The sequence below is a fragment of the Leptinotarsa decemlineata genome, unplaced genomic scaffold (assembly GCF_025532065.1).
Source record: "Leptinotarsa decemlineata unplaced genomic scaffold, Ldec_3_MD MMD2_tig00001019_RagTag_RagTag, whole genome shotgun sequence".
NCBI lineage: Eukaryota > Metazoa > Arthropoda > Insecta > Coleoptera > Chrysomelidae > Leptinotarsa > Leptinotarsa decemlineata.
Genome location: NW_027412557.1, coordinates 2,554,087 through 2,570,941, shown reverse-complemented (window position 1 = coordinate 2,570,941; position 16,855 = coordinate 2,554,087). Strand labels below are relative to the sequence as shown.

The 16,855-nt window shown below is 34.1% G+C and overlaps 1 protein-coding gene across 12 annotated transcripts in view; it reads right to left on the bottom strand.

The window, feature by feature from the left end:
- Window positions 1-16,855, bottom strand: part of LOC111518249 (TOX high mobility group box family member 4) — a 249,801-nt gene that overhangs the window by 16,371 nt on the left and 216,575 nt on the right. For 7 of the 12 annotated variants that reach the window (XR_012465444.1, XM_074175313.1, XM_074175314.1 and 4 more), the window contains 3 exons: window positions 5,012-5,125; window positions 4,285-4,689; window positions 2,672-2,787 (listed from right to left, as the gene is read on the bottom strand). Coding sequence is in view for 11 of the 12 variants with exons in the window: in XM_074175313.1 (XP_074031414.1) it covers window positions 2,672-2,787; window positions 4,285-4,689; window positions 5,012-5,125 (635 nt within the window). In the remaining variant the exon portion in view is untranslated. Of the gene's footprint in view, window positions 1-2,671; window positions 2,788-4,284; window positions 4,690-5,011; window positions 5,126-11,440; window positions 11,740-16,855 lie in introns of those variants that run through there. The other 5 variants (XM_074175316.1, XM_074175322.1, XM_074175323.1 and 2 more) reach the window with 2 other exon arrangements.

The window sequence follows — 16,855 nt, the reverse complement described above, 5'->3', positions numbered from 1 at the left end:
GTTAATGCAACAACATAACAGGGATAATACAAATAAAATATCAAGTTCTGTAGATTCGTGGTGTTTTTGAACTAACAAGATATGCGAATATCGAATTCAGTCAATATTTTGTATGTACGTGTGGAATAACCAAATTTCGTGTTGTGTGATCTGAATCTCATGAAACTCAACACTTGAATGCTTCAAATTCTCATTCACAGCTGAAATGTTGAGGATTTTCACTGATGATTCAATTTGATGGGAGAAAATCTTTAACCCGATAAATTTATATGAAAAAAGGCACATTTACCTACAATTCTTATAAAGATCAGACGAATAAACTACAAAAACGGCGGCACATGAATAGGTGAAAAATATCCGGTGAGCAAAGAGGATATGACTTCTATTCATTGAGTTTTATTCGATGAAGCAGGTTTCAGTAGAGATGGAGTTACCAACTCTCATAATCTCATATGGGCCGAAGAAAATCTCCATGAGATATTGCAAACCAAACACCAAAGGAAATTCAAAGTGAATGTTTGGTCTGGTATCATATGAAACCATCTACATGACCGATTGAATGGCGAATATTAGTTGGAGTTCCTTCAGAATGATTTGCATGAACTTTTGGAACATGTTCCATTACAAACCCGAAGAGATATGTGGTTTATGCATGATGACGCTCCTCATCATTTTAGTTTCATTGTGCGGGACCATCTGAACCATTCTTTCCACAATAGATGAATTGGTAGAGGTGGGACATATGCATGGCCACCGCGATCCCGGATTGAAATCCATTGGATTTCTTTCTGTGGGGGCACCTAAAAAGCCTTGTTTACGCTACACCTATTCACACAAGAGATGCCTTGTTGAATAGAATAACATTACATAGTGAAGCCATACGAAACGACTCTGGGATGATATTTCAAGTACAGAGAGGGCGTCTTAGCAGACTACGAAAATGTATTGACAGGGAAGCGGGTCATATCGAGCAGTTTTTGTAGCGGATTTTCCATTTCTGTTTGCTCTTGAGGTTTGCAATTGATATTTATCCCATGAGATTTGTGAAGTTAACGTATTTGCATTATAAAAATTTGTTATGAACAGTTTACCTATCATTTCTATTTTCTTTCAAAATTAACCTTTTCGAGTAATGATAGACATCTCAGGTTGGATGTCGTCGAACAAAAGTGCATTGTTATCAAAAATTGTTGCTCTGATCGATTTTCCATACAAGAACTTTTATTCAGAAAATTGTAACCTGATTTTGTTGAAAAATGTTAAAAAATATATGCCATTTCAAAGTTTTGGGGTGTTGTAGCAAAACAACTGACTCCTGCATCATCAAAGCAATTCATTTGTTTAGTCACTCACCAAAGGATTTTAGGAACAAAAGTTATATGGAGTACTGGTGATATTTTGACCCCATCCATATATTATCGAGAGAATAAGAGAAAGTCCAGAGACACATATAATGAAATTACCATTATAATAAAATTAAATTTATTGCCTCAAATCTACATATTAATATTATTAGTTTCTTTGTTTATGTTGAAAAATGATATTTTGAATGAATGAATAGAATTTATTGATGTGATATGCCAAATACAACTAATACGGGAAGATTCCATTTCCTATTTTTCAGGAAAATGTAAAATTCATTCCATTTCGGTGTCAACTGAACTCCAGGTACGATGTACAATTTATGATACCAAAATCGAAGCAAATACTATTTTCCCACACTTGATGAAAAGGGAAATGATAAAAATAATAAATAAAAAAAATTGTCTAATCATCACAAAAAGATTTTGTTCAATATTGTCAAAATGTTGAAATCTACAAAGTTATGTAACTTCATCATGAGCATCATCAGTATCATGAAAGAAGCTCTGTTAAGGTATTTCTTATCCAAAGCTAGAAACTGTATAGTTTTGTTTGTCTACCTTGTAGCTTGTTTTTGTCCTGGCAACCTTTATACCAGTGAAATATAATTTGACCAAGTTCTCATCCATATATTTTTCCATGTACTGGTTATTGAAATTATCACGGTCCATTATCTTTAGACAAATTATTCATTGTATCCTTTCTTTGCACTGAACCGCACATTTTACAGTAGTTCAGCTTCCAGTAAAACTCATTTCGACGTGAAATTTGATGGGTATGTGCTTTCAAGGGATGAAGGATATCACCAACCGCCAACTTATTGTTAAGTGAGTTGCTTTCTAACCCTCCAATTTAACATAAACAAAGATTTGGACTGGAATTGTTTTGTAGTCAATTTGCATTTGGTATCGTGAATGGTTGGCATACAACAGACAGGCAATTTGTAGAGTGTTTCTGAGTATAGTTAGTGGTTCAACAATAATCATTAAAAAAAGAATAAGTACTTGTGGATATTGCTGATTATACTAGGGACACAACTTTACAAATCGTTGTCAGTGTTACAATGAGAATAATTGAGAATGTCTATTATTCAAGACGAGTTTGGTTACAACAAAAATATACATAACACTAAAGACTTGTTGGCCAAAGTATATTATAGGTAATTAAGAAGGCTTGAGAAGATAGAAGGTGCCAGACTGGAGTTTTAAAGATCATCAGAACAAATAAATCAAATTCTATGTATCCAGCTCCAGAATAGGTCCGTGTCACTCATATGAACAAAATGAAAGCATGTAAAAAGATATCTTACTTTTGTGGTTCATTAGGATCCCTCTTCTTTTTCTTTTTTTGTGTTTTCGGTTTCTTTTGTGCCTTCGTTAATGTCTGATCGGCCGGTTCTGGAGACGGCCTCTTCATTGCCGTAATCTGCAAAAATAAGATGAAAAATAAAAAAGATCTAACTACAATTACCAACAGTTTGTTTTTACAGAAGTGAGGTTAAACAGAGACAATTCAAATATAGAAGTGTTTACAATACCGGCTATTCTGCGTTTTTGGCCTCCAGTTGTTATACACTACATAACAAATTACTGTGTGATCATTGAAGGAGATCGTTGCACTGAATTATTACAATTCACTAAAAATAGATTTGTTATTACTTTGAAATAAATTTGTAGCTATGAAACTCAATAAAATTGTATGTTTATGTGTTCTTTTGAAACATATCTGTGGCTGATTAAAAGTAATACTTGAAATACAGTCGTTTCTGTAAATTAAAACAAGTTATAAATATTTCAAACTAGTTAAATAAACCAAATAAAGAGTAACATAACAAACACTAAACACTTCCTTCCCTCTTCCTCGCTTCTCTTTTTTCATGATCCAATATCCAATAAACGACAAAATGTCATGACTCATGACAACAGTAAACGTTAACCGGCAATGTTGCCGGTTGAGCGTTGTTGAATCGTTACGTTTCTCAGTTCCAATTTTTCACAGAGAGGGCCTATAAGTTGTCAAAATTGAAAGTAAATGGTGTTTGCCACGAATTATTTCTGTAATTGTTGATAATTTTTGTATTATTACTGATGATTCATCATGTCTAGAGTCGATTGTTTTATTATTGAGGATTAACTATGATTGTAATCAGGGTTTTCCAAAGTTCATGAAATCAAGGTCAAATCCAGTTCAAATTGTAGATTATTTTCGAAATTGAATAATTTATAAAAGCAAATAAGTAAGGAAGAATCCGTCGATTCCATTAGATTCCGAAATTTTTTGCCATTGGTTGTTTATGAGTGAGGATAATGTATTGCTAAATATATTTATTTACTCGTCTCTCTCTTTCTAGGTTTTCTTGGCTATTGCTTCCGTGCGGCGCATTTAGCCAGCTCTATTCGGGAGGTTACAGCGTTGTCTAATCGGTGATCATGCTGTTCTCCATATTGTTTCGATATATTCGTTTTTTGGAGACTTCTGGTTCATCTGTACATCTTCATGTGCTAAGGATATATGGGCTTTCATGTATTCAATGAATATATTGTCATTTGGATGATTGAACGTGCTGCATCTTTTCCATTGTTTCATTTTGAAAACAAACGACTTCATTTATTTCATTAAATCAAATGAACATCTTATTATACATAAGTCTATCAGCAAGATTTAGAAGTGTTTGATATCAATGCATTCATTAAAGAATATGAAACAAAATTCTAAAGTATAACAGGTACAATCAAACTTTGATTAGATGCTTTCCTAGTTCAGTTTTATATATTTATAGTAGAAGCTGTAAGAAGAGAGAAAACAATCTCGCATTAGGTGGTCGAAGCTTGGTTTTTCACCCTACTATCATAATGATAATTGGATTTCTTGTTTTGTAGTTGATGCTACCGAAAAGCATGAAGATAAAGTGCAATGGCTTACCATGGCTGGATGAGGCGTACTGTCATCGCTATCTTCACTAGTGGTGGGCTCTTGTCCGGGGGCTGGAGGGCTATTTCCCCTTCCCTGGGGATGCTGGGGCGAAGTACCATACGGTCCTATAGCCCCGGGCGGAGGCTGACCATGACTCATCATCATCTGCTGATGCTGCTGATGTTGTTGTTGTTGAATCATCAGCAACTGATTGTTGTGCTGCTGCTGTTGTTGTTGCTGCTGCTGCTGCTGCTGTTGAGCGGAATAATTTGGTTGTGGGCTGTGATACGATGAATTCACCATTCCGTGGTCAGGCCCGGAAAGATATAGGGGCTGCTGATAGCCCCCGGTTGGGTCGTGCATTCCCATCGCATCTTGTTGTTGGTTCATTTGTTGATTCATTTGCTGCATTCCCTGAAACAAAATATCAAGATTAAGTCCGATATTATATCTCGGACTAATTACGATTTTACTGTGACGTACTGAATAAACTTCATTTATAGAAATTTAATTTGCAAGTGTACAAACAATATTTATTCACAAAACAGTGTTTTAATAAAATGACGGAGGTCTGGCGACTTTGAGATATTAAACAATTATTTTCGTAACAGGTCTACGAAATTTCCTGCACAGAACGCATCAAACAAGGACATTATTGGAGTATTTCATTTTTGAAGTACCTTCGGATAATTACAAATTTGTTTTATAATTTGGCAACAATTAAAATTAGTCATACCTGCATTGGAGGTTGATAATGCTGTTGTTCCGAATGTCCTTGTTGTTGCTGTTGATTCGGATTGATAGCCGGTATATCGAACTCTTCATCACCGAAACTGGGAGTGTGAAACGTCTGGAACAATGAAAATGAGAGAACTGATTAAAAGTTAGTCTCCAAGCAAAATGATCTGAGAGAATGGAAGAGCAGCGGAACTTTCAAACTAAATAAAACTTTTGGACTAGTTTGTGTCTGCAATTCATTCTAACTTCGAAAAGTTTGCAAGAGGTAACTGCCGAAGAAATTAAACTTTAGTTTTAGTATGGAATTTTCGTTCATTGGAACTTCCCCAGAGTTGGTAATTTTTAACTCGTAGAAAATATTTCGATTTTCAGTAAATTGATTTTGATTGGGGACTCATCTGTGATGAGATTATTATTGAGAGATTATGTATTGAATGAGGAATCTGAAATGTTAGAGGAATAGATATGGCGTAGCAATAAAAAAAACAAACAATTTTAAATTTTTGTCACGAAATGAAGAGTTTGATTACGTGGATGAATTTCAATTAGAGCTTGTATTGCTTTCAGAAGTGGCTTACTATGAAAACCTTTTTCCAATATTTTCATTTGGCGAAAAAGCGCAGAAATAAGCAATCATGCTCCATAAAAATTAGTTTTCAAGCAGAATTTGTATACTGTACCGATAACTCAAAGACATGGCTTGGCATTCATATCTATTTGCAAATTTCCGAAAGATATTTGGAGTTAATGTACCTATGTCTTCGAGTTCGATACGAAGAATAAATATCTTTACTTTCGAACGAACTGACTCTGATTATGTTTTCTCTCAAAGAAATGTCAAAAATTATATAAATTATATATAACTAGATGCCAGTACTGAAAAAAAAAAAATTGCTGAAGATATCCAATGACATTGAAAATTCGTTCAAACCAGAAACATCGCAAAAAGTCCCTTCGTCTCATTTTCATATTATTTGAATTGGGAGCGGTATAGCCAGCAAATAGAATCCGCCAATTTTAGTATATTGCGAATTTCTCGAAAATGGTCATTGACAGTCGCTATCTGAAAAACGATTTTTATTGTCCTTCAACTGGAAACTTTTGTCTAATCCAGGCATCCTTGTAAGTCTCAACATTTCCGAGACAGCAGTAATGAGATCAACAAAAAATCTGTAAATGTTCGGTTTCCATTGCAACTGAAAAGACTAGACTCCCGATTTCTGAAACGATTGCGGCGCCATGCTTTGGTGACCCCAGAAACTAACTTTAATAGAGTTGAGCTGAATACCCGCTGTAATTTATTTGGCAGCGGGGAAATATGGCCCATAACTTTGTATGAAAATAAAGAAGAATTATATGAACGTTATAAATCAACTTTTGCCCACTTTTTATTAGTTTCTCACTGGAGTTGTTATTTTCGTGAATTGAATTAGAACGAATGTTTTTTTAATGAAATAAATTATTTAACACCACAAGATTGAAAAATGTTCGATTCATAACTAAATTACTTCAACAGTTATGCCGCCGCTAAAGATGGAAATGCAATAAAATATAAAACTATGGATGTATGGAAGCGGTTGACAATATTTCTAGAAGACAACACAATTACCATGCACGTCTTTCAAATTCATTTCTTCTCAGATAACGAGAATCTCTACATCTTGTGATTTGGGAAAAAAATCAGCGTGTAGTGATAGTAATCGAATTAATGAAAAATACCGTATACCCGACAGAAAACAAAAGCATACTGAATTTTTCTGGCGTTGTCGATCAGTTTGTTCAGTGTCAAATTAGAGAGTATTATATCATGTTAGGTATATTCACGCTGTAATAGAAACTGAGGTAACTTCTCAGAAACCTTACATATTTTTTGAACAGCTCTATATTTAAAAGAGTGAATATGCCAACATATAATTATCACTTTTGGATGTCTGAATCAGAAAAAACATTGAGGTGCGATTTACGGTACCTACATTATTTTGAGGTTAAACTTGATACTTTCCAGGTACATTTCTTACTGCACTCACAGAAAAAAACATTATCGTTTGATCAATCGGATACCCATTGTCTTAAATGATATACTGCATTCTTCGAAAAAAGGTACAATTAAAAATTGTATTGGATTTGTAAATACCTACAGGCGAGTAAAATGAAATAAAATTGAACACACAAATAACTTGAGACTGAACAGTTACATTAGAAAAACAAAGGATTGAGCAGATAACATGTTAAGTTTTTAAATATTTCTCTACAGAATTAGAAACACTTTCTCATTAGAAAATCCGTCAATTTGTTTTTAAAACAATGGTGTTTCACACTTTTTTATTTCGTCGGGTAATGAATTGTAAATCCGGGGAGCCATTGCTCTAGTAGAATTATAATGAATTTTTGTACAACTGAAAAGAATAGGATTTTTTCACGTATAAGCAGAATTCAAAAATCAACAGTGATGGAAAAGTAAGGATTTTCAGATTCTTGAATAAGTTGTATAAATTAAAAGAGGGTATATTATCATAAGGGAATATTTTTTGGGTAAAAAAGGTTTTGACTATCTACTTTTACATCTTTATACAAAAAAATATGTGTGAATATTCCAACGAAATAAAGAAAGCAATTGCTTTCTGAATAAATTCATTAAAAACATGTGTAGATCTTATTTCGAGAGGGCTGTTTCTTTCAGTTTAATGTGTCTGAAAGTTACTTCTTTGCATGATCTACACATCTCTGTAAAGAGTTCATTTTGAAATCGAAGTTATTATCCACGAAAATGGGCCAAACGGCCTTCCGAAGTGGGGGCGACCTTAAAACATTTGGATGTTTTTCTGAATATCAGTAAATATGGTAAAAAGTAACAGAAGCCAGGCGCATTTATCAGGAAAGATATCCTAATCGTGCCTTACCAGATAGCCGAACCTTTTCAAATATTCATCGTCGACTTGAGGAAACTGGTAGTTTCAAGAAAGGGACTCCGGAAGGTAGACCTCGTGTAGTAAGAACTCCTGAAATTGAGGAAGCGGTGCTGCAAGCAATTGACGAACATCTTGAGACGAGTACGAGGAAGATCGCTAGAACTCTGGATATTTGTCATCAAATTGTTTGGCGTATTTTGGTTGATTTGTTGTTATACCCATACCATATTTCAAGAGTGCAGGCATTACTCCGCAGAGATTTTCCACAGCGTGTGAACTTCAGTCAGTGGTATCTACAAAATATTGCACTAAATCCGCAGTTTGAGACACAAATTTTGTTCACAGACGAAGCAAATTTTTCTTGGAATGCCATTCAAAATTTCCATAACAATCATGTGTGGGCTGAAGAAAATCCCCATGCAATAACCGAAACCCATTTCCAACACCAATTTTCGGTTAATGTATGGGCAGGAATTATAGGTGATCATCTAATAGGCCCATTTTTTCTACCAGGACGCCTTGATGGTCGTTCTTATTTACACTTTCTCGAAGAAAACTTACCTGGGTTATTGGAAGATGTGCCACTTGCGTTAAGGAATCGAATATGGTACATGCACGATGGCGCCCCTGCTCATTTCAGTGTAATTGTCCGAAGCCATCTAAATACAGTTTATCCTAATCGTTGGATAGGTCGCGGAGGACCTCAGCAATGGCCAGCAAGATCCCCCGATCTTGCTGCCCAGTTTATATTTTTTTTATGGGGTCACCTTAAAACTCTTGTGTACAAAACTCCCGTTAATACTTTAGAAGATTTAAGAAAGCGAATAGTTGCCTCGTGTGAAACTATACGAAATACGCCGGGAATATTTGAACGGGTGCGTAATTCCATGCGTAGAAGGGCGGGAGCATGCATACTAAGTGCTGGTGGCCACTTCCAACAATTTTTATAATCAGTTTTGGTATTATTACTTATTAACAAATTTGTGCTATTCGTTTAGACTTACTGTCACAAAATAAAACAAAACTCGTTTTTGTGAAAAATTTATTTTTTTGCAGATTATGTTTTCAAATATTATTAGGGAATTGGTAATGCGTTATGAAGCAATTTTCAGATTCTCATTCATTTTAGAACAACTCAGTAGTACTTGTGCTAACTAAGTTGAACTTCGCTTTTTGTTATGTCAGCAACTAGCTCTCTAATTTATTTAAATATTTGTATGTAACTACAGCTGGGTAACAATAAAGACGATTATTATTATTATCTAATTTCTTAATTTGCTTTCTGTCGATTTTTATTTTTTTGAGTGAAAATCATGCGTCGGACAAATAAATACCAGAAGATCAAATTTTCTCAAAAATAAATGAGGATTTTAAAAATGATTTTATTTTGAAAAGAAAGCATTGGCGTAGTACTTTTTCCCCAAAAATATTCAATGCGAAACCCGTAGGGATGCCACTGTTTGAAAAAATACAAATTTGTGTACATCAGAAAATGCGCCTTGAGGCATGGAACATATGTACCAAATATGCCAAAGATGTCTACAAAATTATCTCAGTTATTATTAAAAAACTGATTACTTTTGAAAACTTTGCCACCCTGTATCTCAAAAGTTAAGGCGTTTAGGACATACGTCCATAGGAAGTTTTTTTCTTAAAATGGGTCTAAGAATTACCTCCTTAAATATTAGCATGTTTTTAAGGAACACCCTGTATATGATATTCCAAAATCTCAGAATCATAATCAAAACTTATTTCTATTGTGATATGGAAACGTTATTCTAATTTCTATTTTTATTTGTATATATGACGTCATATTTATAAATTTTTGTGTTTTGACTTGCTACAAATATTTGTTCAAATGTATCACGTAGCCAATAAACTATTCTATTCTATGAAGTCGACGTATTGATGATATATCTAGTCGCTTCAAAAAGGTCGGCTATTTGTTGACAAATACGACTTCAGTTATTCACGTATTCTGTTCATATATTCGAACATTGTACTTTCGAACAAATGTTCGTGCTGAAATTTTTCGATATTCAGGTAATAAAATTTATTTAATTTCAGAATTGATGTTTTGTTCTTATATCGATGCATTCAGATGACAATATTTCATGAAATAATCTTTACGAATACCTGTCGACCTAAAAATGTTTTCAGATAGATGCCAATTTTTTTATCGCAAACTTAACTACCTTCGAGCAATACCAATCAAGCAACCAGTAATAGAAAAAGCCACTCATGTCGTTTGCTCTCAAGGTATTGCTAAATAACAAAGTTTTCGTTAAAAAAATATCAATTTTGGCTGTGAAAGCCTATTTCCTATATTGAAGTATAACAATTTGTTCATTTGTATTTTGAATTACTGAATAAACTTTAAAAATATGATCAAGCGTATCACTCACAATAAGCGTATAATAATCAAGTCCCTATCAATCCACAAGTTTTCCCATATTTTAGTGATTCATTTGAAAAGATTCTCTCCAACGGAAAGATTTAGAGGCGAATTGAATGATGTCATCGAATTTCCCCCAGAAGAATTGGATATGGACAATTTTGCAGCAACAAATGTGGCTACTTGTTGTTATAATCTATATGTGCTTTTAAATCACAGTGGGACTACTTTCAGAGGGCATTATACAGCATACTGCAGATACCCGTATACTGGCGTGTGGCACAAATACAACGATTCACACGTGTCACTAATTGCACCAAACTTGCTTGTTAGCGAGGAAGCATAGGTACGTCCTCTTTTATGAAAAGGACGGAACAAAATCGCATCTTTGAGATAACTGAGGGAAAGTTTGTTTGTGCAATTGTTATTTATTTTTTGTTAAGTTCAAACAAAATCTACAATGAAATGTATCAAGAATAAAATTATCGTTCAGACACACTAATGACTTTGAATACTGTGGTGAGGTGACTCTCAAAAGTCTTCTCTATTACAACCTCCTGTACATAATATACTTACAATCCATTATAAATATTCTAATCGTCACATGGAGAAAATAATATTTTTTTTCAAAACACTTATCTGAACTGGTTGCAACGACATATAATGTATTCTTCTCTTTATATGTAATATGTTCTTTCATGAAGCGATATATTCTTACTTTCACATTAGCAAAGCGTTATTCCTATAAGAGATCCTAGCTGTTCTGCCATAATGAATATTTATGAATATGACCATGCATAAAGTGAACAGTTTAAATTTAACATATTCCATACTCTTGATATTAGGATAATCGATATTGAAATAATTCACGTAATAGTCGTCCAATAACAGTTGTTATATTTCTGACAAGTTTTTAAAATGAAAGGTCATTCTTTTTTTAAAAAAATCAGTAAAAATATACAATGCACGCACAAGTAAACTTAATGAAAAAATACAAATATCATAGTATTTTTTCCAAAAATTAAACATTTTGGGCACTACATAAAATTCGAAAAAACGGTTAGCATATAATTTCAATCATTTCAGCACTCATACTGGAAACTGAATAGTTAAATACGCATACCTGAACAAAGCACCTTCTCATGAGTATTCCGAGATGATGTAACTGACATCCTGAGAGATGATAATAAAGACATGACGTATTTTTATTTTCACTCTACTCAGCATTTACACCATTATTTCAGAAAAGCGATATTCCCGTCCCTACCAAAAACTTTCCAGTCCCTCCGAATAAATTGTAGTTTCAATAGGAATATATATTATTATTTTTCTTCACAATGATATGTAACCACGATTTGATTCAAATATGTTTCATATACGATAGAAACTTTCAGTACACTCTGAGGAAATAATAATAAAGCACCTCGTTGAAGTGAAACGGCCAACATCTTGACTTGGTTGTAAATGTTATTGAGATATGAAAGTCACCTTGAGATTGGCCGTTGAACCATGCACCTCTGTCATATCAATCATCGGCCGTTGTAGCCATAGTCCTGTATTATGATGGTGTTCTTTTAAATTGAGTCTAGATAGGTTCTATCCATCAGTGTTCATAGGGGAGAGTGGGTCCAGTCAATTGGATTTTGAAATTAAATCCAAATCTCAATAAAATACCAATTTTAACGTAAATTTGAATGGTAGTTTCAGCAAGTTATAAATCCTCTTTAAAAACAGGTAGAGGAAGTAAAACCCAAATTGGTCTGGAAACCTCAAATTTGTTTACATCTTTTGCAAATATGTTATTTATATAGAAACCATCGGTTTGCTTATCCAAAGTGGAACTTTCAAGCCTGGTTACGCACATTTAGCAAAGTTCAATCACAAATTGCTATAATTTCAATTTATTCAACATCACAAAATGAATGATCACAAATCAGGCACATTACAAATGGACATGGCAGCTAGCAACTTATAATTCAATCGGACATAAAGTATGCTTGTGCTGTGATTATTCTGTTTCTCTGATTAACAACCGAAATTAACCTACATATTCGAATAAGTCGCATATTTCGTGTTTAACATGAAGACAAAAATTTGGATGTGAGGTAGCGAATAAGATTGAAAAAACTGAAAGGGGAAAACAAGTTGTAGGGGTAGAATATGTTATCACAAACACATTTTTTCAGGACAAAACACAAGCATTATATAGGAAAATCCTTGAGGCGCTTTAAAATCGGTGCCTGTGCGAAAGTAGTGATTCACATTGGAGTTGAATCGCTGGAGATTAAATCCACTTAGAAAAACGTTCTCAGGAAGTTTATTCCATGTAAACGCAGTTCTCCAAATGAAGGAGTTCTTGAACAGTGAAGTTCGAGGTGTACTGAGTTCAACCTCAAAACGATGGTGGAATTAAATATGCTAAGACACTTGAACGCTTTCCGTGAAAGTATTTCTCTGCAATATCAGATTTTTTTATTAACATGCTCTTTCTATCTTGTTTTCCGGAAGTGAAGTTCAACCCTTGTAATATCTTCCATAATCTAGTTATTCTTATATCATAAAAAAACTGTCTTCACGAAACTCGCGAGTTTTATACTGGATATGAATTTGTGCAATGAAATCTAAACGAGCTGAGCCAACTGAAGAACGATTGACAAATCTATGGCACAAGCGGATTCATGAATTTATGTCACAAGTCTGCCAGATGCCGCAGGTTAACGATTCATTAATAATGTTAATTTGAATAGGATGGCGACCGTTGAATATGATTTTGATTATCAAGTTGGCGGGAATTCGGTCAAAATGTTGAAAAAAAAAAAAAACAATTTCTAAATTGTCGACGTTTGGAAACTTTATTGTTTCATCTTCAGGACTCTGAAGTATAAAAACAAGACATACATATTAAAATGGAAATTTACAAAGCAGTTCTGTTAGAAACAAAATAAATTACAAAAAACAACGTTGATGAGTACTTACATTTAGTGCGGCTTTCCGAGTTGAAGGGTGTAGTGAATAATTTCGACATAAAACATAAATACGTACACAGGTTCCTGAAAGACGTTGACACAGACACGAAAGGATTAACAATTTGAACTGCCTGTATATCGTTCTTTATAATTCAAAAAAACCCATGAAAGAAATGAGAATTGTATTTGGAAAAAGCAATCGGTTAATGATTCCAAAGTTAGTTATTGTTTCATTTTTCCTATTACATTGAAATATGAGGTGTGTAAGTTTTCAATATCCGACCTTTTGTTAACACATTTTGTTCCATGTTCTGTTATTTCAATCATTTCGTTCAGGAGTCTTTTTTTTTAGTTTTGAAGGAACGATTTACAATGTTCTGCAAGGCTAGTAGGATTCTTCATTGTTTTTAGTGGGTTGTGTATATTTTCACAATCCCTGCTGTGTTCAGTAATTCTTTGTTTGAGATACCTGCCTGTTTGTCCTATATATTTTCTCACTTCAGAGTCCTGAAGATGAAACAATAAAGTTTCGAAATGTCGACAATTCAGAAATTGGTTTTCTTCAACAATTTGACCGAATTCCCGACAATCAAAATAATTTTAATATTCATAATCATAATATTCATAATTTTTATACTAGTAGGCGATGAACTGTCTTAGAATAAAACTGACATTTTTGAAATTGAATTTTCATCAAATAATAATAGTACATACTCAATTACTCTGTTGGTATTTCAGTTATATCAATCGAATTCTGGCATTTCAGTATAACAACTTTGAATGGAAGTATAAGTAGAATTATTCACATTTTTCAATCAGTTCTTCCAACATTCCATACACAAAACAAATGAAATGATAATGCTTCTTTTGACCTGGTTTATGAAGAAAATGAATGGGAAGAATTATATCACAGAAATGATGATATTAAATGACAATCTGTGAATATATAGTTACTTCATTTGTACAATAGGTACTACATTGAACATTAATTATGAAGTCTTTTATAAACTCACAAGAAATCTAATACTACCATTAGTTTTCAATAATTTCGAATTTTTATCTCACGTATCAATAAAGAGTATATCCTACCTACACATATTTTCTTCTACACTATCATTAAAATACAAATGCTCTTATCGCCCCTACATGACTAATGACCAATAAAAAAATACTCTACCCCGACACAACTTGTGTGGTCTCGATGAAAATATTTCAGTAACAGTTAATACTACTTATGACAAATTTTATTTTCTTCACAGAACTTATCAAGAGGATATTGAAATGCTTTTTGAAGTATTCAAATAAATGTGTTATTAGTAAGAATGTTTAACCTTCGCATCTCATTGAACACTAAATTGTGAAAAATGAAAGATTTGTAACATTGGGGAAACTCTGAAAAATGCATATTGCAGTTTAATGAATCAATTGAATATCTCTCTTTGCAATGTTCCAGGTAGAAGGTTTTCATTTTCAACGTTGACGGTGAGAATTCAATGGAAACCAAAAACACTATTCCATTCAATAATCTTGTGTGTTACGAAAAATCGCAATAAAACATGGAAATTACCATGACTGACCAAAACAAGACGTTAAGACGGTGGACCACTCATAGCATAGATGGAAATTATGTCAACTTAATTTGAATATTACTGGAGTTTTTTCCCAACACCAAACCGTTATTTCAACACCTCGACACGTGTTTCGAACAACCAGTGAACATCTTCAAGAGAAAGATCAAACTAATCATACTTACAAAGCTATCCTTATTTATGCCATACATACCTATTCTAGGTACCTGCGTCTTACGTGCCTTAAATTTATTTCACAATATTACCTTATCTACTAGTCTTAAATTAATTTTACTTCGTGTCCTTGTATAATAGTTCGGTGAAATCATAAAACAACGATGAAAATAGAAACAACAATTAAAATTAATTGGCGCTCCGGGGCGACTTCATTGATTCCAGTGGCGCATTTGCTTTTTCAGCTGCAGGAAAACCCGGAAAAACTTGCAACACGACATTATCTGAAGATCTTGATCTGCCAATGTCCTCTCTCTCATAAAACGAAATGTAGGGTGTCTCCATAGGCTCCAATAGCTTCAGTACGTCGCCAGAACACTTCGTCACACGATTATCGTCAAACTTAAACCAGTCCGTTTCATCTTTGACCAAGGCGTAATAATGACCAAATTCAACGCCAGAACCACAGTGAACAATGTCTGCAAGAATATTATAATAGTGGTCGGCTAGATTGAAATGTTCATCTATTTCGAACCTTCGAAAGAGTTTCTTGCTTCCGTCTAGTAGATAAGGCAATACTATGAACTTAATTTTATATAGCTTATAATATTTTAATTATTAGCTTCACCTAACTATTACATACGGACACATTGTCAAATTAATTTAAGACTGGTAGATAAGGCAATATTCTGAAATTATTGTTATATAGCTTATAATATTTCAATCATTAGATTCTCCTAACTTTTACATAAGGACACATTGTAAAATTAATTTAGGATACGGCAATATTGTGAAATTAATTTGAGACACTCAAGACGCGGGTCCTTAGAACAGGTATCTAAGGTATAAATAAGGATAGCTTTGTAAGTATGATTAGTATGATCTTCCTCTTGAAGATGATAACTTGGTGATCGAAACACGTTTCGAGGTGTTAGAATAACAGTATGATATTGGGAGAAAACTCCAGTAATATTCATTACTACACCAAAGGTTCCAAACAGTGCATCAGAAGTTTACCTAAATTTCTTTAAAGTACTTTTCTGGTTGAATAACAGTAGTTGTTTACAGCTGATTCTCGGCCTCCCCCCACCACTATGACGTATTAATTGCTTTTTTTATTGGTTGTTGTTTGGTGAAGTTTTTTTTTGTTGTGCAGTGAAGTCAAGGCGTTGTGACCTTGAAGTGTCTGGTGCATGGATCGTTCAGATTTTTTTTTCATATGAGATTTTGTGTGTTTATGTGTGTGTGTGTGTGTAGGAGAATGCACGGTACAGGGTTTCATCATGTGCTTGTTTGTCTATGTACAAACATACGTCTGCATACTTCGAAGATCCTCCAAGTAGTAAATGCTCCATCGGTGTTAGGGCACCAAGTTAGTAGTGGAGTGACGTCACAGCAATAACCGTTCAACGGCTAGAGAGCGACATGTTCACTCCACGACGTGTGGCAGAGTAATGCGTATTCATCGGTCTGCCCTCACCTCTCCTGAAGCGATGAAGGTTCGCTCTAGCCCCGCTATCCATGGTGACACAACGGCAGCCGAGGACTGTTTGCCTAGCGTCTACCCTCTCCGAGACCGCAACGACCACTGCTTGCTCGTACCGGCAACTGTTATCGCATCAAGTTGGGAGATGGGCTTGGCTGTGACGTCAGGCATCTCTAGTGGATAGCAACTAGCAATGTGAATCTTTCACGGTTTCATGGTGGGGGTGACTCACACTGTTTAATATAAAAGAAATGCCTGGCACACTATGAAATCAGTAGACGAATATATCTGCAGCAGTTAGCAATTGGTAGAGTGTTATTCAGTTCGTAATAGAAGGAAGACGG